General features: G+C 40.9%; 1 protein-coding gene across 1 annotated transcript; it reads left to right on the top strand.

Annotated features, from left to right (window-relative positions):
* Positions 1 to 27,073, top strand: UGT8 (UDP glycosyltransferase 8). Its single transcript, XM_010087422.1, has 5 exons — positions 1 to 825; positions 20,050 to 20,192; positions 22,741 to 22,817; positions 24,247 to 24,466; positions 26,077 to 27,073. The coding sequence occupies exons 1-5, from the start codon at positions 4 to 6 to the stop codon at positions 26,438 to 26,440; spliced, it is 1,626 nt and encodes a 541-aa protein (XP_010085724.1). The 5' UTR covers positions 1 to 3; the 3' UTR covers positions 26,441 to 27,073.
* The last annotated feature ends 882 nt before the right edge of the window (positions 27,074 to 27,955 follow it).

Below are 27,955 nucleotides of genomic sequence, written 5' to 3'. Positions count from 1 at the left end.
GCTATGAAGCCGTACGCACCAGCTTTCATTCTCCTATGGAGTGCTGTCGGGATAGCGAGGGCTGCCAAAATTGTTGTTGTGCCGCCAATTATGTTTGAAAGCCATCTTTATATTTTCAAGACTCTGGCCTCAGCCTTGCATGACCAAGGTCACCAGACAGTGTTTCTCCTCTCTGAGGGCAGAGAGATTCCTCCATCTAATCACTATAGACTTCAGCGCTACCCAGGGATCTTTAACAGCAGCACCTCAGATGATTTTCTCCAGTCCAAGATGAGGAGTATCTTCTCTGGGAGACTGACAGCCCTCGAACTATTCGATATTCTGGACCACTATTCCAAGAACTGCGACATGATTGTTGGCAACCGAAACCTCATGCGTGCCCTGAAACAGGAAAAATTTGACCTTCTCCTCGTAGATCCCAATGAGATGTGTGGATTTGTTATAGCTCACCTTTTAGGGGTTAAATACGCCGTCTTTTCTACTGGCCTCTGGTATCCAGCAGAAGTGGGTGCTCCAGCTCCCCTGTCCTATGTTCCAGAGTTTAACTCGCTGCTCACAGATCGCATGAACCTGTTTGAGAGGATTAAAAATACTGTTGTTTATGTTATTTCAAGATTTGGAGTCAGTTTTTTGGTTCTGCCAAAATATGAAAGGATAATGCAGAAATACCAGGTTCTCCCAGAACGGTCCATGTATGACTTGGTTCATGGATCCAGCCTCTGGATGCTTTGTACTGATGTAGCACTGGAGTTTCCAAGACCCACGCTACCCAATGTTGTTTATGTGGGAGGAATCCTAACCAAACCGGCCAACCCTCTGCCAGAAGTAAGGTTTGCTGAGCTTTCCGGTAATTTCTGTGGTATCTGGTTAACCCTATACAATGAGTGGCAGTTTTTAAGCAGTGAATTTCAAATGGGATCTAGTGTTGTCTTGGTGCTTTAAAGCATTGCATCTTTTGTTGTTGCTTAGTGAAATATGTCCTTGAAGTCAATGAAAGTAGCTTGGGGTAGTAGTGAGGGGAACTGTCGGACACAAACTTGTCAAAATGAGTCTTTTGTGGTTGCAGGAATTGTTATTCTTTTGAGTTAGTGTGCACTGTTTTTTCCTTTACTGTACCACTAAGCATCTATCTTGGAAATTACATCTGTAGCTTCTAACTGAAGTGTGGCTTAAAATGGAAAGAAGGGAGAACAAATGAATACTGTTTATGCTTCAAGGAGCCTGCTAATATTTTATTCTATCTTTAATGTCATGGTATTGGTATTTTTATGGAGAGTTTGCTTCCCTTGGTTTGCCAGGTAAAAATACCTTTAAATCTCGGAGAAGAACTGTGTATAGGCCAACAAATGGAGATGGTGTGAGCTGATATAGATCCAGTATGGTACTCGGGTATGAATTCTTACTGTACACTTACTGGCCATCAGGTACTGAACTTCAGACTGAAATAGTGATGGTGACTGGATTGATTCCAGAAATCCTGGCTGCACAGATTAGTAATTAAGTTTGATTACTTCAGTGCACAATGTGGTCTTTGATACCTGATATCCAAGAATCCCTCTGTTCAGCAACACAATGGTGAGTGACAGGCAAAACAAAATTTCACAGAAAACCATGTCATTTGCGCTTCTATTTATGTATACATAAACAAATAGGTCTTGAATTGGAGATCATTAATAATGGACACTTCTGTCTGGGTGATAAATAGGTAGGGAGACCTGCAACGCTCAACAATTTGCTTCTGAAAAGGCCTTGTTCAGCCTTTACTTTTTGCATAAAAACTTCCAGGCCCACATTTCATCTGTTTTAGCCTGAAAATTGATCATGGAAGTCTGGGTGTTTGGGGTTTTTTTGTTTGGTGCGGTGCTTTGTTTTGTTTTTATTTTTAAATTCTTTGGACTGTCAGTAGTGTCTTGACTTAGCAGTGCCTTTTTTTCCCAAATTCAGAAAACATCAGGCAATTCTCTGCTTTGGGCTGTAGGATGCGGAGTGCTGTGCCAATTCCCTCATCTTTTTTTTCCTCCCCTGTTCAAGTTTAAATGTGTCTGAGCTGAATGAGAGCAAGCACTTGCGTCGCACTCTGAATGCACTAGTGGGGGTATATCACAATGTACACTATTATCTGTATTCTCCCGTGAAACCTGGGAGTGGCCTGGCTCGGTCCAGTCTCGGCACTGGTTAGGACACTTGCATGGGTAGCTTAATTTGCATAGGAGGGTGAGCTCTCTGATGACAATTTGGGAGTGAGGAGCATCCCAGAGTTTCTATCCTTAGAGCCCTTTTTGCAAGGTCTATGTGGTGCTTCAGGACAATTTTAAGCCTCTGTGTAGGGCACTGTAACAATACAAGGAAATGTGGGTAGTGATGGATGGAGGATACAAGTCTGTTAGTTACTGGTTTTTGGAGAACTTCTTAGTGTTCTCCAAGGTGTCGTCAGAGATGACGATAGCAGTGCTGCTTCTAACTCCTTCTTCCTGTGTGTACATTTATGTGTCTGTGTTTAGAAAGCATCAGGCCTCACAGAGATCCTGAAAAAGCGAACTAAAGGTAGCTCTGTGGTGGCTCAACAAAGTCCAGCCAGCCACGTTCTCTCCAGGAAAACATTACTGGCTGGATTGAATTTCAACTCCTCATTTCCCAAACTGATGTTTTCTTGTTCTGTAAGAAGAAAAATGTCTTTGTTGCGTGGTAAATTTGGGCACTGTGTCAACATTTGTTTTTTTTTTGTCTCTGTGGATTGGTCTTCAGGGTAAAAAATTAACTGTCCCCAAAAGCAGATTATTTTCTCTAAAATAGGGTGGAAGAAAATGAAAGTAGTAGGTTTTTTTCAGTGTTTTGATATAGGGATGTGTGTGTGTAGATACAGAGATATATATTTACACAGATATATATATTTGGAGCCTTTGAGATTATATTTCCATGTACTTTCTAAATTTACTCTGGAACCACAAAATCTTATCATGCAAGAAGGTAGAACAGTAAGTGACCAGACTGACAGTGACCTAGAAATAGACCTACAGGTAGAGTGTCTGCTGGCAAATACTTAGTACGGAGTATGGGATGGGGACCCTTGTAGTTGTTTGTCAACAGGGACATTGTTTACTTCCCACTCAGTTTTATCGGGCAGTTAATTCTTACGATGTTCTAAGTGTGGGATTTGATTGAATGTGAGAGAGACAAAGTCAGTGTGTTCATCTTGTGCCATGTAATTTGTTTTAGACTGTTATGCATAATCCCAGTGGTATGTATTGTAGGTAAATTATTGGGGAACCAGTTTGTTTTTACTGAATAGTTAAAGCAAATTCATAACTGTTGCTTTACTCTGGCAGATGAAAATTGGATAGCTAGTGCTGTGACTGTTTTCAGCTATTGCTGCATCTCTAAAGCAGGAAGGAGCCTTTGCTAGTTTATTTTCTGCAGCTTTTACCCTGGTGTGTTGGGGTAAGGCAGAAGCAGAGCTGGTTCACATTTCTGTGTTGGGCTGGAAATGGTGATGCTTCAGGAGCCATCTCAAGAACGAAAGTGATGTTCTTGCCCCGACACAACTGTCAGAAAAGAGGGGCATGTGGCTGGAGATAAGAGCTTTAGCAGTCTAATTTAACCTACTATTACAAGCCATTCAGGTCTCTTACATTCTTAAAACTGTTTTTAAGTGGCCTAGTCCACTTTTTCTGATAGAGAAGTAATAGGAAAAAAAGTCTGTGGTGTGTTTTTTCAAGTCCAGAGTACCTACTGAACACAAAATACCTAAATGAAACTTTTTTTTAAAAACAAACAAATGAACCCAAAAACCAAACAAGTCTGTCTCTCAAAACAGTAGCTGCAGTGAGAAGGCAGCAAGTCTCTTGTGGGAGGGCTAGCTGCTGGTCAGGTCACCGCTGCTGCTCTGGGCCACAGCAGGAGCTGGCCTTCAGGCTTTTCTGGGCTGTAGCCTTGCCGTAGTGCCAGTGCACTTCATGGTCCCCACACACCTCTGCCAGTGGCACTGCTGCCTTGGCGGTGGAGAGAGACTTTTATTTTTTTATTGGGGATGAAAAATTGGAAAAGTATTGTAGTTTGTTTAACCAAATCAGAATTCCTACACGTAACTGAAAGCTCTTGTTTTCTGATAATAAGTAATTCTTAAAAAGGCAGAGAGCAATAATTAAACAATCAAAGAGGAGATAAAGGTTAAGGCCTCTTGAAGTGTTACGGGATTGTCATTGTTTAATTCTAGGGGATGTGATAGCTCTCTTTTGCAGCTGCTCTGAGTCACCACCTGTGTTTTCCTTAAACTTTCTTCAGCTTTCAAGGTAGCACATAGCAGGGGGTACCGAGTATCTGAGTGATGTACCAGTGTGTGTGTGCGCGTGTGAAGAGAAACAAACCTGACTGTTGCTTTGCTCTGTCCCATCTACATTAAGACTTTAGTTCAGAGCAGTGGCAGGGTTTTGTAAATCCCCTGACTGTCCCCACTTACTGCATGCAGGTTCTCTTTGTAAAATATTTTTGGTGCAGGTTAACTAGATTTATTTTGGAGAATGTTAAGCTGCAAGCTTTATTCCACCTGTGAATGAAATGCTTGCTGGTGTGTGGTAGGAGATATAATGGTCTGTACCAGCGTCTGGCCTTTTGGATGGCTTTAAGTGACGTGCTTCATGGGGGGACGCTCAGATGGGGGACCAGAATAAATGTTGCCAAAGTCAAGCTGCGGGAGTGTGCACCAGTGTACGTGCAGAGCCATTTCTGTTCCTACTGTGCTGGCGCAGTGCTCAGGTAGAGGCAGGCAGCGGTCCCTTGCAGGGACCATATGTTAGCTGTGCATCTTGTGCATCACCCGTGAAGGGAACTGATCTTACCAGGACATATCCTTGTTGCCCTGCACAGATCATAACTGGTGGCAGCTGATCATGCAGTCAGCTCGTGTGATGGGTATGATTTTTAGCTGTTCCTGAACTCTGTCGCAATTACGGCTGCAGTGCACAGCACCTGCCTGTTGTACACAAACTGCAAATGCACCTTTGGGTTTCAGCCTGTCCAGACGCCTTGGGAAGCCTTTGAGCTCTGATCCTCCTTTCTGCTCTCCAAGGCAGTGCCCTGCTGTTGGCCTGTGCTTGGTGCAGTGTCCCTCGGCGCAGTTGCAGTCATCAGCATGCTGAGGAGCAGGAGCCAGCAAGGAGAGCAGCAGGTCCTTTGGAGGTCACCGTGCTGTGCCGAGCACCGCTCTGCCTGGCTCCCTGTGGCACCTTGCAGCGCAGCACAGGCAGTTGGGAGCTTCCTCCTCGGTGTAGCAGGGTTAGCCTCACCCTTTGCAGAGAAGGCAGTGTGTCAGCAGGTGACTGAAATTCCTGATGATGGTGCATTTCTGCCTGTGCTCTTGTGATCCCTGTTGCAGGTTGATGAAGCTGAGCATAGTTTGTGTCACACTGTTACATCGTGGTAGGAGGGCTGATTGTCGCTTTGTAAAGCTTCTTGCATAAATATTGTGTGCTCTAAAAGACAAGGAGACGGTTAATGTGGCTGCACCTGTTACCCGTAAGTGAATAAAATCTTGTATGCACGTGTGAAAGAGTCCAGGGTTTGTATAGTTAACTCCAAAGAGAGCATACTTTAAATTGCATATAGGACACTGCAAGCAGAATTAGCCTTAAAAGATCAAAAGCTAGACACAGACCAAATATCAAGTCTTTTAAGGTCGTCATTGACTTAAATCATTAAGTGTATGGTGTATCTGGTAGTATTTTCCAGATAACTGGCAGTGGCTGTTAGGAAAGTAAAAGGTTCCAGTACCTCTTTCTCGTTATGCTTCTCCAGAGGGATCTTGTGAAGCTGAATGAAGCTGCCTTTTAAAGTAACACACATTTTAAGGAGCAGGGGGGAAACCCCTGCTATGGCATTTTTATCTTGTGACAAGGTTGATATGCAGTTAGGCATTAATCAACCTGGTAAGATATGTCCTTGGATCTGGGTAGAAACCCAGTGGGTGCTACAAGCAGCAGCCTTGGGAAATACCTGGGCCTTGGTGAGGAGGGGGCAGAGGGTGCTGGAATGGAGCAGGTGTCTTTACCTCAAGAAAAGCTGCTGAACAGTGTCTCAAAAGGACTCGTTTCTTTCAACTAGTTGGTTATATAGGTGTGTTTGGACATAGGTTAGATCCTGCAGTTCAGTTGTACTTGAGCTAATCTGTGTCAGTGTTTACCAAAAAAAAAAAAAAAGGAAAATGAAATGACACCCTGTAAATTTTGAATTGAACTTGTTTTTCCCATCTGCAGAGTTTTTGAACTGTCATAACTACCTCTGTGTAACACTATGCTTTTCTTCAATGCTGATCTTGAGGTACTTCTTTTGAACTGAATGTCATTTGTCATTGATAAGAAAAGAGAAACAGACGACAGGGTTTTTGTTGTTGGTTTTTTTTTTTTTTCATTCTTCCATGCCTGAGCAAACTAAATTTACGTTACAAAGGAGGGTGTTCATTTTTCAGAAGTAGAACCTGTCCTTTCAGGCATAGCTGTCAACAAATAGCAATTACACTAACTTTCTTGCTCCTCCCTGTAGATCTCTTATCTAATCTTGTTATTATACAGTTCTAGATCTGTGTAACAAATTGTTGGCTTTGAAATATTTTCACTAAAAAGTTTTTTTTTTTCCTGAGTCTTGCTGACAGTGGTGTGTTTACTGGGCTAGTGTTGGCTGATACTGATATTTATCTTTAAAATTAGGTGGAAGAATAAAAAGATGTTTTATTCCACGTATTTTTCTCCTTCATTCAAATTCAAGGACACTATAAGTTCTTGCAGACTGTGCATGGCATAGCACCATGATTTTTTTTTGGTTTGAGGTTAGGTGGGACGGTGTAAATTCTGTGCTGAACCATATGATCATGTATTTTGGCTCTGAAGTACATATCCACATAAAGCTTCTTCCCCACATCTACTGATCTTTTGTTACACAAGTAAGCGCTGCCTGAGCTCTTCAGATACCTAATCATAAAACTACTGTAGTCTGTTGTCCCAGGTGATTCAGTATGGCTGGGTTGATGAACCATGTCTGTTCCAGCTATACTGCTGCATTTTAAATTTGGTAAGACATGTGACTCAGCATCTACCGGGATAGTGTAAGACACAGAGAAAAGGATGCCAAGTCGATTTCAAAAGTCAGTATCTTCGGTAAAACTTGGGTCAGGAAGGCAGGTCCTCCAAGTCTGCATCCAAGCATGAGATGGCATCCAGTGCTCTTGATGAACGAACAATAAACCTCCAGCAAGCCTGTGCTGCCCATCAAAAAGCAAGTTTACTTGGTTCATGGATAGTAGTACAAGGTGGTCACTTCTTTAGCTAAAATGATTAGTGTGTTGGGAATGAAAAATGCGAGGTTCAGACCTTGAGTGTTGCATAGGTAAAATTCTGAAAGTTAAAAGCAACAGAAGTTATTTTACTATATATATTTACCAAAAACCAAACAGTTTACTATTATAAAAAGGTTTTCTGTTTTTAAACTTTCTAATTGATCATTTTCATATTGAAATGCACAAGTCGACGAGATTTATTCACTTTGGTAATGTGCAGTGCTTTAACTGTGAGTGTCACTTGCAAGTTTTTAAGTCAACTGTAGGTAGGACAAATAACAAGGTAGTTTGGTTTCCATGGTCTACTTCTCTAGCATACTATAGGATAATTTCTAACATTATGTAGAGAAACAGAAGATAAGAATGGATTTCCAAAGGCATATTTTTTTTCTGTAGTATTTGGAATGTGCTTGAGTTCGAACACCAGTTTGTATGGTTTGGGACACTGGAATGTACTCAAAGCTGACATTTAAGAGTAGAAAGCCTAAATATTAATATTATTGATTCGAGAAAAAAAAATCTTGCAATTAAGCCAACTTTTCTTTTCAGATGTACTAGCTGCTTAAAGGTTATTTAGGTGAAATGTATAACTCATGTTTGGCTAATAATCTGCTTGGGTGTTTCTATATGCTGTGGCTGGGTTAGTGTTAGACTGCACCTGTTGTTAGGGGTGGTGAGGCATCTGTGTCTGAGGCAAGGGCCTCTGGGAGGGACCAGCGACTTCTGAGGAAGAACCAAAGAGGACGGATGGGGAGGAGAAGCATTGGTCCCATGCCTGGCTCCTGGCCCCAGCATTAGCAACTGAGAGCAGGTGGGATGTAACCTCTTCTGTGGTGTGGCTTTGAGTGCCTCTTACCTGACATTTTGAAGGGTGCTGGGAAAATTGGTAATGTAACTTCAGTTTCTGTGCCTCAAAAGGATATATCTTCCAAATAGTGCCATTCTCATTAAAAACTTGCCTTCAAGGAAAGCATGGTTTCGGGGAGTCAACTTGTGTTTGGCTGAAACCTGGTGTGCAGAAATTTTTTTCAGTGTCTAGGTTTGGTGGACTTACTTCACTTCACAGGTGTCCTTCTGTTGTTATCCTTCCTAAGCAATCCTGACAGTGAGTTTGCTGATGAACAGTTTTGTTATTAACAATGTTTATCTTAATGATTTTATTTGTTTGGGTTTTGAAAAAAAACCTTGTGAGTAGAATTAATTGTTGACACAGGAATACATCTGTAATTGTGTATTAGCCTTCACCTGCTGTTTTGCTGGTGATTGTAGTTCTTTTGTGGGTCCCCGAGTTTTCCCGGGCTGAGTGCAGCCCGGCCAGGGGACAGCGTGGGACAGCAGGCAGTGCTGGGTCAGAAAGCCCTTGCTTGGAGAGGTGGCAGCAGGACACCAGGCAACTACTGCCGCTGCGGCGGTCACGGGCCACCCATGTACCCTCACGCTTCCAGAGGCTACAGGGATTGATTCTGCAGCGCTGCTTAGCACTGTGCTGCTTGCCCCTGGACAGGCACAGCCAGACCCATCAGGAGCAGGCCCTGGTGAAAAGGGGGAGCTGCTCGGCGAGTGCCAGTGTGGCACTCAGTCTCTGTTTGTGCTGTTTGCACAAAAGTGAGGAGAGTGCATGTGTAGATGGGCCCTGCTAAGAGCTGCTGAGTACAATTTTGGTCACCCCAACTAAGTGGAGGAGCAGAACAGGAGATTAGGGAGGTTTGATTAAAGGATGGGAGATTTTATCACTTAAACACAGGCTCAGAAGGCAGTTGATCCTAAGCTTGTTAAGGAAGGGGTGATGACTGTCAGCCTGTTTAAAATATGTAAATATTACATAAAAGTATATATATAAAATGCATGTATATGTTATGCGTGTATATATGTGCACAAATATATACATGCACTCATATCTATATGTGCGCATATATATTTATAAATATTAAAAAAAAAAGAGAGAAAGGAGGTAAGCTCCAGGGAGAAAGAAAAGCTATATAATCTGAAGAGGAAATGAAGAACTTGCTGTTATTAAATGAAAGCTGCAGATGAGAGGAGTATCTCATGCCATCCACAGAGCACAGGTATTGTACTGTAACAATGAAAGACAAAATTACCTGCCTAAACTATTTTACAGTGTGTATTTCTGGATGGGGCTGTGTGTCAGTATCTGTAATGCAGAAGCCTGGATCTAAAATTCAGCTTTTTGATTTTCATCTTACTCTATTTGCTGCAGTTTAATTTGGCCTGATGGTCTATAGATGGAGTAAGTAAAAACAGTCTCCATACTTAGTCTTTTCTTAACTTGTAGAGCTCTTCTGCTACATACTCAGCTACTGAAATTGTAGGAGGTTTGGCAAAACCTTGGTTTGCAATTATGTTTACTAATAAACCTTTCTGTATATGCTTACAAATTGTACAACGGGGCTTCATGCTTAGGAAGATGAAGGGGGTTTTGGTATATTTGAACAGATCTTTGTGGTAACATCAACACTGTTTTTAATTTGAATCCTGGATTTGAGGCTACCTCTGCTGCACCTCTATGCAGTAATTCTAATAACCTCTCTTGAAGGGCAAGCTTCTTATATTCGACTACCTTCCATTCATTTGAAAGGCAAGGTTGCTTTCCCAGGGTGCTTGCCAAAGGTCCAGTGAGTAATGGATTTTTGACAAAGAGTATTGCATCAGGGAAGTACTTGCACAGCAGATTTCTGGTTGACCTCTAGTTTTAGGTAGACTGTGTTCTTGGAGGCTTCATTGGATACGCCTGTAACTCTAGAGAGAGCTGAGATACGGGAGAAAAGACAAAGGCTTGCGGTACTGTATTTCTTGCCTGTGTTTTTGAGACTGAATTTCAGTCCTCTTTAAATTTAAATGGCCTTAAACGTTTTGTTAGTATTGAACAAATGGAAAAAGGGAGTAGAGGTCAGGGACAAGAAAATCCAACATTTTAGACATTAGAAAGATTCATAAGGCTTTAAAGACATTTTTTTCTCCAATACATTTTGATAAACCAAATATGTGGTGTATATATATACGCCAAATAATTAGTGAGAAATGTAACAGGGAAATAGCCTGTATTCTAACAGGGCTCAATCTGTGTCTAATATTATTGCAGAAGCACTTGATCGTCAGCATTGTTAGATTAATATGTGAGGACAGTGCACTTGTGCACTTAGCAGTGCTTGGGGTCCTAACAGAAAACAGTTTCAGTCTTAGTTTGTTTCACAACTGAGAGTGTTAGTGTGGCTTTAACCAGCAACAAAATAGAGGACTTCAGACTAAATGCCATAGTCTGAATATATTTTTCTTTGTCTTTAACGTTTTATTTTGGGAATTATCTTACTGTATCCTAATATGAACTACAAAATATGAAAAAATAATGTGAATATTAACTGCATGGATTTTTCTGTCATTAATAGAATGAGATTTGTCAGCATTTTAATAGTATGTGGCACAGATCGGCCAACATCAGTATATCAAGGGAAGACAAGATATAAAGCTTCTTGAGGCTGTTCAAAACCTCTACCTTTTCTGCTTCATTTTTAGAAGTTTCAATTTGACTTCAGACAGTGGAATAAATGAAGGGGAGAGGACACCAGAAAAAATACGTTTAGTTACAAGTTTGTAGCAGAGAAGAGGTGGTTGACTGCCAGTAACTTGTACCGGAGGAAAAAGAACAATTACTTACAGTTAATCCAGAGGGAAATGGGAGGGGTGGGGAAGGATCTTGTTCTGGTTGGGAGCAGCGTGGCTGCTGTTAATGGAACTGACTGAGCCTGATGATGTGAAAAGGAACAAACCCTGATAAAACAGAATGAGCACATTTGCCTTGTGGCCATCGCTTTTAAAAGGCAGGAATTTGGTTAGCAGAAAAATAACCTTCAGAGTGGGACCTAGGTGCTAGCTGATGTGGGAGATGTTTGGCTGAGCCAGCAGAATCAGCTGGATGTGTTGAGTCAGGGAGGTGCGAGGTGTTATCTGCTTGGCGCAGTTGGGTGTTCGCCATGGTGTCCCATGTCCTTTGCTCATTACAGCAAATACTCTCTGTTTTTGGTTGTAAACTGATTTACAAATTCATGGGAAGTAAATACAACCAGCATAGTTTGCCTGAAGTGATGATATTTCTCTGGGTTTGCTGTAGACAGACACATTTTATAACTTTCAGATTATATGATAGGACCTCGTTTGTTCAGTAATAATAAAGGTCATGTAATGGCATGTGTATGACCTTTAACTGCCTGTGCTGCAACTTTGCTTTTTAATAAAGTTTGAAGCAAGGTTAAAAATGTATAATATAGTATTTAAATATTTCATGTGAGAGAAGTACTATTTAGAAGATGCCAGAAAAGTTAGGATGCTAATAAAAATGGTCTATGTACCTTTCTGTTTATTTATCAGCAAGTATCTAATTTCTAAAGATAACTTCATGTGGCTTCTTATTTATTTATTTTGAAATAGATCTGGTTTTGTCTACTCTAAGCAGCATTTTATAGTAGAAGCTGCATAGTATGCCTCTGCTCTCTATTGGGGAGTGATGGTTTGCAACCATATTCAAAGAACAGCCACTTGTGCTATTACACATTTGAATCGAGCAGCTGAACAGGGAAAGCTTCGGATATTAAACCCGGTTATGTTTGTATTTGTGTACTTTGTTTATCTGAAAGCTCAGTATTAGGCACCGCTGGTTACTGCCAGCTGGGCCGTCACTCTATAGTCACAGCTGTGCATTTAGCATCTAAGCCTGCTAAGAATAACTAATGAGAAAATCAAGCAGAACAAAGCTCACATAGTGGGGTTGGCACAATAGCATTCCTGTCTGAGAATGGTAAAAGATTGATTTTTTTTTTTTTTTTCTTCCTCCCTTCATGCCTATAGTCCAGCATAGATCAATAAGTGCTTATTCTCCCTATGGAAGCATCGGAGAGACTCAGTAAAAGACCAGTACATGCTAAAAAACCTTCACTCTTCAGTAGCATAGTGTCACACAGAAATCATTACTCATAGGCAAGCAACCTCGGAAAAGAGAACAAGGCAAGGTCGTAGTGTCTGCTCCTGTGCAAAGCTCTGACAGCAATAAATATGACCTGTGTTGAAAAAGGAGAAGCCTGCTTAGGCAGCCTACAAGCAGTGTATATGACAAGCTCAAGGAAGAGTTTTAAAAGCAAACATGCAGCTTCTGAAAGCGATGAAATGGCCACGAGGCCAGTCTTCTACTATGTGAAAGCTCTCTCCCTAGGGAAGGAGGGAAAATGACCTGCTGACTGCCTTTGCCTGGTCTGTGCAACTGCCATGCCTCTGGGAAACCCATAAGTTGTTCGATTATCATTTATTAAAAGAGTTTAGAAAGCACATCAAATGTGAAATATGGTTGAAGATGCATCGGTACCTCCTTTGGGACTTGGTGTGCTGGGGATCAGTCAGTCAATGTAAGTGAAACTAGAGATTTGAATAAGCCGGGAAGGAGCTTCAAAAGAAAGCTGATTATTTCCATCTCTTCTATTTTGCCCAAAAAACATGCATTTGCGCAGAAGTTAAGAAGAAAGCAGGCGGGGAGACCTGACAGGGTTTGGCACACTATTATAATTGGGACTCTGTTAAGCCTTTTATACCTTGGCATGCATTGATTTTATATTTTTTTAATCACTTAAGTGAAAATGTTGAGTACTTAATGTACGTATTAGATTATGACATTTTGTTGGCGATTTATATAAAAGTATAATTGGATAGAACCCAAAATGTGGATAGAAAATGTAGTTCGCAGTTCAGTTCAGAAACTGAATATGTACTAGAGTAGGTGCCTTTGACAGGTTTTCTGTCTTTCACATGGGCTAACCTCATCTGAGGTTGTACTGTGCCTGGAGAGGAGACAGGGGTGGGCAAGAAGAGCTGTGATGTGTCCAGCTCAGATTTATCCTTTGTGTGAGCCTCTCCACTGACTGTTGAGATAGCCTGGAGAAAACAGCCTGCCTCCCTCCTGTCATTTTTGTGAATACCCCTCCAGTCCCAGGCTTTTCAGCTATGTTTAAGTATCTTAAAATTTCTGGAAAGACCCTGGTATGCACCTGTGTATCCAGCTTAATACTTCATTAATGTCAGCTTCTTTTCACTGTGACCTTACAAAGAAGAATAATTACCTTTTTAATGCTGCTTCAACTAGAAATTATGTGCATGCCTGATGTGAGCTTTTTTTCAGAAACTGTATTGAAAACTTGCTCTCAAGTTAATAAAAGTTTGTATTGAAAAGTTTTTTCTGAAGTTCATCAAGGTTTAGGTGTTACAATTGTGTGGGGATTGATTCCTGATTTGGAAGGGGAAAGCTAGGTCTGTTGTTTCTAAGCTTCTGGTGAGTTTGTCAAGTTTGCAGGGTAGCCCAAGCAAAGCAAATGTCTGCTGGCTATGCTAGGGCTTCAAGTAATTGAGGGAAGAGTTTTTCTTTCTATACAACAAAAACTGAAATTGCTTATATTTGGGGAAAAATATAATAATAAATGTGATGAGGTGCTCTGTTACAGTCCCTGAAAGAGATAACCATTTAAAGAACTGCCTGGCTGTAAGAGATATGTGAAGTTTGAATTAATTGCAAAAGTCAAAGGTGTGCCCTTCTCACTTCTGTGTTCAGTTGAAGAGTTTGAGGAAGGCTAAATAATGCAGCTCTCTTCATATAACAGACCTTCGCCCTAAATCTTTACTGTAGGTTTATACCTCAAAAGCTGTAATTTCAAATATTAAGTATCTTTTCCTTACACTAAAAAAAAAAAAAAAATCACACTGAATTTACAGGGAATCTGAACATCATTTAAACTGGGCAAAAGGAAGTTGCTTTCCTGCTGCAAGGGAGGAGCTGTAAAATGCTGCCTGAGCAGGGAACAGGGCTTTTAAGGAAGGCAACTCTAATGACTCATCCTGACTCTCTGGTTTTATAGTGTGTAATTAGATCGGGAAGGCAGAATGTGCTGGAGGTCAAAAGTGTAAGTGATTTAAGAAAAGGGTGAATTCCTAGGGGATGAGGCTAGGTGTCAGTGAAACTTCTTAGCATAGTGTTGGAGTGATGATTTCCTTTGTTTCCTAGTGTAAGTCATGGGTCTTGCTTTTTTTATGTGGCTACCCATCTTCAGAACTCAATAACCAATAGATAACTCATCTTGTTCCTCTTTCTCTCTCCCATGAACTCCAAGCTGATTTCTCTGGTTCCTCTTTTGTTGCAGAAGATCCCTTAAGACTAACACTCAGGTGGTAGGGCTAATATGATCTAAATGAATTAAAAGCTGTACTGGCTAGATGTGCTGAAATTATAGGCAAAGTTGTCCTGCGGAATCAGTGTGTTCTCCTCCTCGATTCAGGTTTTGCAAGAATAGCTCAAAGTTAGTGCTCAAAGCACACATTGCTGTGTGCTTCCTGAAGTAAACATTAGGAATGTATAGGCACGAATTAAGTGACATATGTAGTCACAGTAATAATGCTGGTGAAGTATTTAGTGTTTCATGTGCCATGACCACAGTCTGCTTTTGTCAGCTGTCTCACTTCTATACCTCATAGGTCACACAAAGAACAGGGGAAGTACAAGAAGATACTGAGCCTTTGCACTGTGGCTCGGGTAATTGTACCAGGATGTTAAGACCTGTTTTGCAACCAGAGACCTACAAATACCACTTACTGGGGTTCAGCTTCACTGGATCATCAGTTTAGAAAATCTATACTGAAAAGCTGTCAGGAAAAATAATAATAGTTAAAGGAACCTGAGACTAATAGACTTCTCCACATCATGAACTCAGGGGGCTCTGCAAGGAGGAGGTGTAAGTCCCCTGTTCTTCATTTCCTCATTTTTACCTGACTTTTGCATTTTTAGCAGTGCTTAGTGATCCCATTTAATTAAAGCTGTGTTGTGCCAGGAATTACATAGATGTATGCAAGGAGAACCCTTGTCCTGACAAGTCTAGTTAATTTTCTGCAGCCCGTGCACAGTACTGATCTCCAGCACCCCTCTGGGGAAGCAGATTGGAAAGGGGCTGAAGATCAGAAGGCAAGCAAGCAATTCCTCTTACTACTAGCACGATGTAAAGCTTAAGTAAAATTAGAACAAATTAGTCTGGAAAAAGAACCTTTCAGTTGATGTCAAAATATAACAAGCTGAGTTAAAACTCTTCTGGATCTTTCAAATGTTGTCACAGAACAACTTTGACCTTGACTGTGTGAGGAATCAAAATTGTATTCTTTCTAATTTAGCATCCTAAAAGAAAACCTGAGGATATATTGAAGTTCCTTCGCTTCTGATTTTGGTTGGCCAGACATTATCCAGCTCTAGTCTGGAAGCCCATGGTAGCCATGTAGGCTGTGGTTCTGTCTGAGAGAAGCCCCCGGCTGTTGCATTGCCGTTAATCCAGTTGTGCACCTGTAGTATCAGTGTTGGTTTGCCCCCGTCCATCTTGAAGCATAGGAATCCTCATTACACTTGTCTCTTCCGTGTGTAGACTTGTCTGTAGAAGTCAGGCATGCTTCCTCTGAAGTTAATGAAAATCTTTCCATGGACACTTACGTTGCTTGGAACACACTCTGAAAACTTGCAAGTGTGCATTTGCATGTTGCCACCCACACTTAGGAAGTGGGTCAGGAGAGGGAACACTCAGATAATAAGTTTCAGTTTATAAAAAATTAAGCAGTTTGTATTCCGTTAATTTTTTTATATATATAATCCCATTTAAGATGGCAAACAAATCTTTTGAGCCTGATGGCAGGATGTTGTCTTGCCTGTCAAGATTTTAAGTTCCCCTTTGTACACATTATGTTCCATTGAACCAGTGGGATTACCTTCAAAGGGAAGCGTTACAAAGGTTTGGCTATGAAATCAGCTGTAATGATATGAAGCATGCTGCTTTGCTATTGCACAACAATAAAATGCATAGGCCTGTTTGTAGGGTGGCTCTAATGCCATGGTATATAGTAAAGTTTCTTTCTTTTTTCCTCCTACATAAAATTCTACGTACTTAATAGGTATTTGTTATTATACATTGTCCTGGTTTCAGCTGAAACCAGGACATACATGGGGATTTTTGACCTCTCTTTTAGAAATTCCATTATAAGGAAATATTTTTTACTTCCTCTATGTATACATAATGATATATAATTCATATTATGTGAATGCATCATAAAGTTGTGAAGTCTCACAGAATTTCCAATTAAGTGCAGAGAAGCCATGGGAGCCATTCCTCGCCTGGCACAGACTGATTTCTAGCAGTAGAAACCATGGGTCTGACCCAGCATAAGTAGTCACAGGTAGGACTTCCCAATGCTGAATGAGAAATGCTGAGCAGTAGTGCCAGCTATCCTGTTTTTGTCCTTACTAAAAAACAAATATGCTTCCAGCTGGACTTTGTGCCACTTATCACAACTGTTAGGGCCCTGCAGTTCAGCCGGTTTCAGTCCCACCTCGCTGCCCGTTTGTGTAGCCAGTACCTCATCTGTTTGTCTAGGAGGCTGTGGTGGGAGGAAGTGCTGAAAGCCTTACTCAGGTCAAGGTAAACAACATCCACTGCTCTTCCCTTGTTTACTGGCCTTTGCATTCCAGCCCAGTTCTTCCTGGTTGGTATGTATGAGGTCCAGCAGAGTGTCTCCCCTAATTGGCTTCTTGTCATCAAGAAGGCACTCCAGAAACCTCCAGGCTTCTGCCCTTCCAGCAAGTGTCAGGAGTGAGTCCCCCATGCATACCAGGGCCTGTGAGCATCAGGCTGCTTCCAGTAGTCGGAGGAAAACCACCTTGTGACAGGTGACTTCAGCTCTCAGAATATAACTTGATCTAATGTCGCAAACAGGCACAGAGCTGTCTGTTACAGCATGGTACTTGATTGCTTTTGAGAAGGGTTTGTTCTAGAGCCCCCAAAAGGTTGTTTTCTATTTAGGTTTAAACAACAGATAGGAAATAGTTCAAGATAATAACTAGTTGAACCACTAAGTAAAAGTGACTATAATGTAATTACATTTGCAGCATACCTTACTTAGGTCCTTAAGTAAAATCCAAGGACAAACTTTAAGTCACAAAACCACTTAGGAACTTTCATGGTAGAAGTTCAGCTCATAATAAATGATTCAGCTTTGAGGCACATCTCAGACACTTGCCATCCTTTTCCTTCTTCCCCCTGCCTCCACAGATGGAGAGAGAAAATGGAAGAGAAAGTGCACTGGAAAGGATGAGGAGAAAAAAATGTGAATTCTAGAGAAAATGGAAGTCCCTTTTTAATTGCATAGCAGAGACTAGCGTACAGTTCCCAGTCTAATGTGCAGGTCTTTGTTACGCTTGCTGGTTTTTGTCGTAGCTTTTGTGGCTTTGTGCTCAGATACGATAGCACGGCATTACTCTATTACTGTCTGGCCTGCTATTTATTACCAGGACAAGGAGTGCATTGTGAACAGGGCTCTTAATTTTCTTTTTACTCATTTCCTATTGCTGTGCTGGTGTTGGACAGGATTATGCTTAAATTTGGTGAGACTGGGAAATACAAGATATTCTTTGGCAGACTGACATATCTGTATGTCAGTGGTATACTTTTTTTTTTTAGCTTCCACTGCCAACACTTGTATTGGAAAAATAGAATTTAAACCTGTGCTTCCAAAAGCAAAGGGTACACTGAGGCTTTTGGCTTTTTCCATCCTTTTTTTTTTTCTTTTTTTTTTCTCCTCCCCCCTCCTGAAGCCGATTGACGTTGTTCCTATGTCTGAGACTTGTTTAGCTGGCAGCTCTGCTCTGTCTCATGTGCTAGGATGGTTCTTCCCCTGACCTTGCAGAGCCCTGCTGTCTGGTTGCAGTTGGTTGTCACAGAATGGTAGAATAGTTTGGGTCTAGAATAGTCATGTCTGCTGGCTTGCATTGTCATTGGTGGCACAAACCCCATTCCCACAAAGTCAGCGCCAGGGTTGGGATGTTGCTGTCTTCTTCTTAACTGAGAGTTGCCCAAAGCATCAGCTGTGATGAATTACTTGTGGCTGGTCCTAACACACTGAGGTGTTCAGTGCAATCAAACTCTGGACCCAAAAGGACCCTGGCAGGGCTTTGCTGGGATTTACTTGGGAGCTGGGTGCTGTTCCTGCAGTCCTTGCTTTGCTCTTCTTGCAGGCTTGTCCTGTGCTAGGTGCATCCTGAAAAGCATGTCTGAGTGCCATGAAAAAATCCGTTCTGGGTTCTGCTGTGGTAGTAGAGGCTTTCTGACCTGTGGTCTTGGGTGATTAGATGCGAAATATGGTTGTTGATGTTGAGTTCAATACACTAGCTGGTGAAAGCAGCTGACTTCAGCAGGCTGTTAAGAGATGTGCTGTGTTGTGGAGCATACACCCGGAGAACGGGAGCATGCACACGCTGCAGAGCAGCCATGGCTGTGCATGGGGTGCTCCCATTGCCTTCCCCGGCTGGTGACTGTGTGTGGGCTGAGCGTCTCTTGATGAGAGCCCCAGCGCCCTGTGCTGTGAAGTGAAGGCAGGGGACCTGACGCTCCTGAAGAAGCAGCATTGGAAAGTGCCCTGCTGTAAAAGCTTCTGCCTTCTAACTCGAACCACAGCGTGACCATTAGGTTACCCCCAGTAGACTGACATTGTTTCTGCTTTTAGAGTAAGTCTGAGCAGTGCAGTGCTGCAGACTTTGCTCTTGGCATTCCTACCCTCCTTGCCTAAGTCAAGGCAGCCTTTGAATCAAGGGGGTTAGCAAGACACTCTGTTTCGGAGTAATGGCAGGAAAAAGACGGGCTTAAGGATGTTAGAGGGCTTTGGCCTTTGTTACACTTGCTTATATTTAGTGTCATGCTGGTAACTTGCCATGGAAGAGGCACAGAGTTGCCTATCTCTGCTCTGGCACCTCCTCCCCCTCCTTTCTTTACTGACAGTGATGTCTGTGTAGTTGTTTCTCTCACATCTCACTCCTCTCTCTGCTGCAGGTTTTCAGCAGTCTTTTTTTTTTTTTTTTCTTCTCCTAAATATGTTATCACAGAGGCAGATCCACCATCGCTGATGGGCTTGGCCTTGGGTCTGACATGGAGCTGGGGAAGCTTCCAGAAGCTTCTCACAGGAGCCACCCTGTAGTCGGTCTCCCCGCTGCCAAAATCCCACCACACAAACCCAGCACGCTAAATTAGACAAAGTATGTAGGTCCAAGGAAGAGGGGCATCCATCCCGAATAAACTTGCCCTACAGATGCAGTACTGTTCCTTGCTTCTTGAAATACTGGAGCAGTGGCATCTGGAAGTGTTTTTTGAAGCTCTGTCTGCTTTCAAGTTGTGTTTATTATTTTTATAGAACTGAAATAAAAAGAATCCTTTTGAAGTACTCTGATTTCCTTTAAGGCTAGAACTCACACAGTTGAGTCCTAGACTTCATTCATTTATTTCCTGTGTTGTGCTTCCAGGCTGGTACTATGAAATAGATCTATTTCTATTTCGCTGAGTTGAAGTGTAATGTGTTAACATGTGAATGTGTGTCAACAGATCAATTAAGAAAGGACAAATTATTTTATGAAACTGGTTGTTAATATGGAAACAAAAAACAAACCTGGAAGAATTTTGCTGTTTACAGCCTGTACAAAGGATTCTGAATCATTGAGTTATTGTACTCAATAATTTCTAAAATGTTCATGACTTTTGGAACTTGGCTTGTGAAGTAACACAGGCATCAGCAACTGTTTTTCCTAAGCAATGCTTATTTAATATTTTTCTGTGGTTTACGTGTGCTTCTACAGTGCTCAGTATAAATTTTCACTTTAACAGGATCTCCAAACTTGGGTGAATGGTGCTAACGAAAATGGCTTTGTCCTCGTCTCATTTGGAGCTGGAGTGAAATACCTGTCAGAAGATATAGCAAATAAGTTAGCACATGCTCTGGCAAGACTGCCTCAGAGAGTTATTTGGAGGTAAGTGCAATGATAGAAGTGCTCGGGGTGATTTGAAGTCTGCTCACTTCCGATTCTGCCCGAGCTGCAGAAGATGAAACTCAGGCAGGCTGGGTGGCACAGAGGACCTGACTCTTTTGAAAGATGCTCTTAGTGGAAATGTTGGAGTCCCCTGGTAATAAGGAGGAGTGATGATTTTGTGGCAGAATATAGGTTATACTCCTATACTGAGTTTATATCCTAGAAGACTTGAGGACAGTGAAAACGGTCTGAGGTTATGGCGTTTTTGACATACTGTCATAATTTCTGATAAAGAAGCCACCATAGGGAGCAAGAATGACATCCTGCTGATTTAATCATAGGTTTTCTCTCTTCCTTCTTTCTTCTTTTTCCTCTCTGTTTTGGGCCCTTTCTCCTCTTCTATATGTAAACATAGGCTTTTGTAGTTGCTCTTACTTGCCTTTATCTGTGAGAAATTGGAGGAAGAAAAATCTGCAGGAGTAAAAACCAGTAATAAGCTTTCTTGGCTTTAAAAACATCCTTGAGTGGCTCTCTAAACTTAGTGTAAAAGTCTAAGAACTGTTTAGTCAGCTCTGCTTCACATGTAGCATTGCTCTGGAATAGAATTCAGAGGATTTCATGTGAACCATTGGTTTCCAAATAATCAGTGTCTTACAATTGATGACTGCTGTCCTTGCTGCACTTCTGGAGTTCTATAAGCAGTCTATTTAGCAAGCCATTGCCTGCCATCTCTTGGGGACCCTTTTCACTGCTGTGTGTAATTGAAATAGTGAACCCCACTAAGGAATAGGAGAATGGAAATTCTTCAGGCCATAGCACAGAACCTTTGGTAGTTACAGTAAAGATCTCATCAGTTTTTGTTTGGGGTGGGTGGAGTCACTATTATGTTGGTTTCTTATGAAACCTGCAACACTGCTTGGCTTGTAATTAATTAGTAGTCCCGATTGATGTTACTGCTTTTCTTTTGCTTTATCTTTTTTATCATGTTTTCCCTGGAATGTTTTTCTCCACTTTCTGTAGTAAAAAAATCAATTTTAATGGATTTTTCTCAAGGATAACTTCTTTAATGCAAAAGCAACAATTTCAGTTGAAGCCTTCTGTTAAAATTTTTAATTTTCTTCGTTAGTATTTCCTTACCAGTGCTTTTTTGTTATTTTTTGTTGTTGTTGTTCTGGTTTTGTTATCTGCTGATCTGCTTTTTGGATAAGGGAGCCCACCTGCTGTTTCTTTCCATCATGGTTTGTGGAATGGGTAAATGTCCCTGGGACTAGGTGTAAGACGTTGTCTTTGGGAGAGCTGAGCTTTCAGTCACCCCCGTGGGAATTTGAATTCCATATTTAAATAGCTAAATATGAAATCATGAGTCCAACTTTACTTTGATTTTTTTTTTTGTTGTTCTTTAGATCATTGACCTATGGTCTGTGTTGGACGCAAGTGGTTTTTTTACTAGACATTTCTGAAAATGGGAAAGGTAGTGCTGCTCGGCAGTCTTATGTCACAATGCCAAATCAAGGAAACCTTTGTAGTTCTTTCTGTACTGCTGATCATGCAGTACTAGTTAGAGCCAAAACCAGTGACTTAGTTTGTTTGCTTTTTTATAATTTGTCATGAGTAACATAATGTCTTTCAACATACAGAATGTGTAAGCCAGTTGTAAAGATCTATGACTTGCTTAATTGGGAACGCGTAGGTGATTCTTTATGTAGTTTTAGTTCTAATAGTTTCTAGTAAACATAATATTTTCAAGTTGTCCAATGGAGCTGTCATAAAACAGCTCTATCTGGTAGTATTCACGGTTCATTTTTTCAATCTTTCCTTTCTGTTTAGAATATATTTAGCTTTCTATATTAACTGCATGTAACATTAATATGTAAATCAGTTTGTACTTTAAGCCCATATTTTGTGGGATAAACTTTTCCAGCAACCTCAGGTGAGCTGAACATTGACATTGGGTTTCGGGCAGTTGAGCGAGTAAGAAAAATACACCTGTCTCACAGCCTGATCCCAACCTTTTCATCAGTAGCTGATGAAACTGGGTGACAACTGAGCGGTCACCCTTTCCCTTCCTGGTGTTAGTAGCTCCTTTTAATATAAGATGGTGTCAATTATCAAAAGCTACAAGGAAACTGGCAAATTGAAAGGAAATGCCTCTGGATGATGGTGGGGCTTGGATGGGATGTTCTTGGTGGAGTTGTTAGTCTAGTACCAGCCAGAGTTTCAGTCAAGCAAAGGATTCAGAGCCATGGAGAGGTTATTAAACCTCCTGCCCTCACAGTGGCAAGAGTTATATATGCTTTGAGAAGTAACCCTGTTGCCACTACGTTAACAAAAATATTGCATTTCAGGCCAGACTGTGAGGAAATGGAATTGTGAAAAACATTTTGAAGTTATTAGCTATTTATAGCATTTTGGTTGAGACTATTTTGTTTTCTTGTAATGGTGAGTAAGCAGTATCCCTGTGTAACTGGAAATCTGTTTAAGTCTCGGGGATCATTTGGTTTGATTCTCTGTTTTGAGTTTTGGCATCAATTTGATTTTGTTGGTTTAGGTTTTCAGGAAACAAACCAAGGAATTTAGGCAACAACACGAAGCTTATAGAATGGTTACCACAAAACGACTTGCTTGGTGAGTGTCTGTTGTGATGATATATTGCTTAGTCTCATGCACGTTCAGGTTGCTCTTCCAACAATATTCTGCTGAATTAAGTGTCATAAATCTAGAGTAATTTCTTTAATGGAGATTATATAATATAGAATTTGTCAGAATTTCAAGATGATTAAATCAAACACCTTTCTGGTGTTAATTGTCTTTCCCTGGTACTAACTTTGTTTTTTCCTTAAGTGGATGGAAGGACATAGTTATTTCCAAGACTATTTGGCCTAATAAATGGGAAGACTTCTCAACAGTCTTCTGTACCACTATGCAATTCAAGAAAAATTACTAAAGATAAATAAGTACGAATTTTCTAGAGTCTGCTGTTTTAGGAAACTGGTGACTGTAACTGTTAATATGGTGTTCACTGGTCTCTTCGTGGAAGAGTCATAAAACCGAAGATACAAAATCTATTCATGTTGCACCAAAACAAGTTTTAAGGGTGTGTACATACTTCTGTGTATGTACGTATTTTATTTATTTAATTTTTCTCCGAGGAAAGATCTAACAGAAATTGGGCACATGTTGCTTGGTGGTAACAACCTTTCTGTTTAGCTGAGGTACTCTGGGTTCTCAGGTGCAGAGATGAAATTTCATATTCTTCCATTTTTTGGTAAAGATTATGTTAAAGTTTGTCTATTTTTCTTTTTTTCCTTTCCTTCCCTGTCGAAGTGTAGCTGAATACAGTACAGATCTGAGGGACCACAGGATATTTATGGTTGTCTCTGGGATACCTGCATGTTTGTGTGTTTGCAAAACAGCTCCAGTGTTACGATGGGTGCTGATGAATGCGTTAAACATGTACATGTGTCAGTGTGTGTGCGTGTCAGCTGGATTATTGATCACAATGTAGTGATTAGGCAAATGAATTGTAAACCAGGTAGATTTGTTTTGGTTACTAAGTTGCTCTGAGGCAGTCTCATTTTTTCCATCACGTAAAGTGTTAGTAAATTGTTATGGTCAAATTTGGCTATCCCTAAGTAAGGCTTAGGCAACACCAGTTGTCTTGTCATTAAATAGCTTGTATTTTGTATGAAAAATGAGGAAAACCAATCTCTCGCTGGTTCACCTGTACTGTAGTCACCACCTGCAGCTACTCCAGAGCAAACAGTGTATTAATTACTCCATTAATAGTTTTGCACAACTCAGGTACATGAGAATTTTCTCTGCCATTCTCTCTCTTAGTGTATAAGGAAGTAATCTAATGTGTGTGAAATGTCAGGACAGTGGGTTTAAGGAGGAGAACTTCAGAACAAGTCGCATTCATTTTACCTTCCTGAATCTCAGCCATAGAAAGGTGGTAGCAAATGTGTTGTACCCAGTTACCTCAGTTAACTTTGCATTAAGGAAATGTAAATGTTGTGGTTTTTTTTTCTAATCTTCATGCCTCTTCTATTTCCAGGTCACTCTAACATTAAAGCTTTTCTTAGTCATGGAGGTTTGAACAGCATTTTTGAAACCATGTACCATGGGGTCCCGGTGGTGGGGATCCCCCTGTTTGGAGACCATTACGATACTATGACTCGTGTGCAGGCCAAAGGCATGGGAATATTGTTGAACTGGAAGACACTTACTGAGAGTGAATTGTATGAAGCCCTAGTAAAAGTTATTAATGATCCCAGGTATGGAATGAATTACTATTTCTTGCTTTTATTTTAAGATATTGTTACGTGTTAAATATGCATGTACAGAACCTTTATGCAAGGGAAAAAAAGCGTGCATTGGGATTTATGTGTACGGTTGGGACAAGTCTTCAGATGGTTGTCTTGTTTCACAAGATTACTCAATTGATCAGGTTTCCGTGTAGGTGCTAAGCTCATTGCTCAGCCTACCGAAACTCAGTTGTCTCATTTGTTTTTTGTGACGGTTGCCATGTGAAGGGCAGCAAGGCTATAGAGACAAACCTGTCCTTGTTCCATGTTGCAGACCAGTGTCTCTCTTTACGTGTCTTGATTACTCCATATTTACCAGTCTGTTTGTTGTGCTGCCTAAGGCGCTTGGAGCACAATACACCTATGCAATTGTAGGGTGGCATGTTTGGATTGCAGCTAAAAATATGGAGGTATTCTAAAACAGTAGCTTTTCTTAATAAAATCACGTGAGTTTAGAAAAAAGACTATTATTTTCCTGTTCTGGCCAGTAATACCTCTCTTAAGGTAAGGAGGGCCACTTGTGTTTGTTGCAATGACAATATTCTAACAAATTAAGGACTCCCATCTATTTTTTTGTAATTTTTTTGGTCATTCAGATGGAATAAATAGCCCGTGAACTGAGTTCTGTAACTGTTCCTAGTCAAATGAATTTTCTCGGAGCTATTAAAGTGTGAGGGGAGGGTCATTTCAAGTGTGTTACAAGTAGGTTTTAAACATCTGTGATGTTCAGATGATATCCAGATGAAAAAGAATGATGTTTTAGTTGGTGGTTTATTGTATTGGGCTAACTGCAGTTTTGGGGTACGTTGATGACAATACTACTTGCTTTCACGGGAGCCAAGACTTTCAAGTGGCACTTGCCTTGGGAAAAGAGAAACCTCTAAGGAGTGAGCAGCAGAAGCACAGCGAAAGGGAATGTTGCTGAACAGATCTTGATAACATCAGTTTCATACCCTTTCCCTTGTGCAATTATCCTTAGTATAAAGGCAAGTCCTGCATAAATAACCTGTTGACCTTGTAGCTGTGGCAGAGGAGGAGAAGGAATTTGACATGATCGGTTGTTGGGGATGGCCTGTTATGAAAAAGTTTTAGGCTTAACTCTAAACCTAGGTGGAGATAGTTTATTTCACAATCAAAACCGAATTTTTTCTTCAGTGTTTCTCTAGTCACGCAGTTGCACAAAAGCATGAATGAGTAGTGTCTTAGGGTATGTTGCCACTTCACAGTGGGAAGGGTAAATGTGTCTCACTCCGTAGGATTCATTTTGGATTAGATGAGATTCCTCTCTGGCAGCACGTTAGCTTGGCTCTTCATCACTTTGCTGGAGGGTGGATTTCTGCCTTTAGTCACACACAGGTCTGCTTTTCCAGTCATTCTTCATCAAGTAGCTGTAAGGACTGACTTAAAGACAGATTATCTGCTGTGTCTGTTCTTCTATGTGCTGCTGGTTGCCAGGGTCCTGTAGTAATACGCTGCTTGATCTGAAGAGGCTCAAGTTATGTTTGCAGGCTTGCATTGCTCGGAGCACTGATGATGATTTTTCCTTTCTTCCCTTTTCTTTCTTTCTCTCTTCTATGCAGCTACCGGCAGCGGGCCCAGAGGCTGTCTGAGATTCACAAAGACCAACCTGGCCATCCTGTTAACCGGACTGTATACTGGATTAATTACATCCTCCGTCACAACGGAGCGCAACATCTCCGTGCCGCTGTTTACAGCATCTCTTTCTATCAGTATTTCTTACTGGATATTGCCTTTGTTGTACTAGTGGGTGCTGCCTTACTTTATTATTCTGTGGCCAGGATGACAAAATTTATCCGCAAACAAAGCAAACATCTTTGGTCAAATGACAAATATAGTGCTGTTAATGGACATTGCCAGAATGGGATACCAAATGGCAAGTATAGAAGAAATGGCCACATTAAGCATGAAAAAAAGGTGAAATGAGCCAACCGCCCCATGTAAAGTAGTAATGAATCAGATCAGTAATCAAATTTTATCGCTGTAACTTAGTCTAACAACTACTTAAAACCTCAATAAGCAGTTCTAATACTCCCCTACAATATGTAATATTATGTGACAAAATTCTATGGAACTAAGAAAAGTCTTTAAAAAAAAAAAAGGCAAGCACAACCTAAAATGGAAAATATTTTATTCTTAGTACAGATGCAGAAAGGTTATTTTGGCACTGAAGTTTTTAGAAGCCTTAATTCTCTAAAGTTATACAATGACCGTATTTATGAATTTTCAGTTTTTAAAAGCTAAGTGTTTGTGTCCCAAATGAGGAGAGTTTTTTTATTTGCAGAGGTTTTTTCCTTTTATTTTTTTATTATTTTAATGTAGCCATCTTTTACCTGAGAGACCCTTAGTGCTAGCTCTGTTTCCTTGAAGGTTCAACATGTTGTGTAAGAATGCTGTTTAAAAAAAAAATTCCCAATCTTTGTGCAAGAAAGAGCAATTTGTGGACTAAGAACACAGACACTTCAGAAAAAAACATCTTGAAATGAGCACTGAAGAAAAATGGCAGAAATATGTACTCCTTTTACTGTTAAGCTGCATGACTCTTCTGCTCACTACCAGTACTTTGGAGAAAAGGGTATTGAGCAAGTCTACAGTATGTCTTAGTTTTTAATTTATACAGTTTTATTTGTTGCCTTTCTCCGCGTATATAATTTATGCCATGAAAATATTAGGGAGTTTTATTTCAGTTTAAAATATGACTGTGTGGGAAGTAGATTTGCATAATTAAGAAAAATAAATGAAACAAAAAAGAAAATCTAGCCCTGTGCGTCATGCAGGAGGCTTTGTAATGGCCCAGAGCTGTGCAGAATCAAACCACTACTGGGGGTTTGTTTTAAAAACAAACAGCAAATGCCCACCCCACACCTAGCCCCCCCAGGTTGAATGTCTTTCCTATTAATTCTCATTAAGTTCTTTCTAAATCGCAATGTTGTAGATGTTCTCTTTCAATGGTTGTATCTGGAAAAATATTACCTTCTGTTAGTCTGGGCCACGCAATCCATGTTTCACATAGTTGCCAATATGAATCCTCTGTGGGATGGGAGGCAGCCTTCCTGATGCAGCGTCTGATGGGACGCGCAAGGTGAAGCCTGGCCACCCAAGCGCAAGGTTTGCAGAGGCGGTCGTCTCCCCCTTCCCTGGCTACGGCCCCTCCCTGCAACAATCTCTTTCAATCATTGTCGCTGACACGGGACGCTGGTGGTGGTATGCACCAAGGGCGGGGATGCAGGGCGCTGGGCATAAAAATCATAACTGCCCTGCCGAACCAAAGTTGGCAACTATGCGTTTATTTCCATGTCATTCTGTTTACTTGGAATTTGCACTACACATGTTGTGAGTGTATGCTTTATTTATTTGTAGTTTGAAATCCCATGCCTGAAAGAGAAAGGAAAGCAACCCATTTACCTAGTGTTGTTCACTAACATGGGAAGAGTTGTGATG

Source organism: Pterocles gutturalis, unplaced genomic scaffold (genome assembly GCF_000699245.1).
Source record: "Pterocles gutturalis isolate BGI_N339 unplaced genomic scaffold, ASM69924v1 scaffold10511, whole genome shotgun sequence".
Classification (NCBI taxonomy): Eukaryota; Metazoa; Chordata; class Aves; order Pterocliformes; family Pteroclidae; genus Pterocles; species Pterocles gutturalis.
The sequence above is the reverse complement of the archived record's forward strand: the minus strand, read 5'-3'. Positions and strand labels throughout refer to the sequence as shown.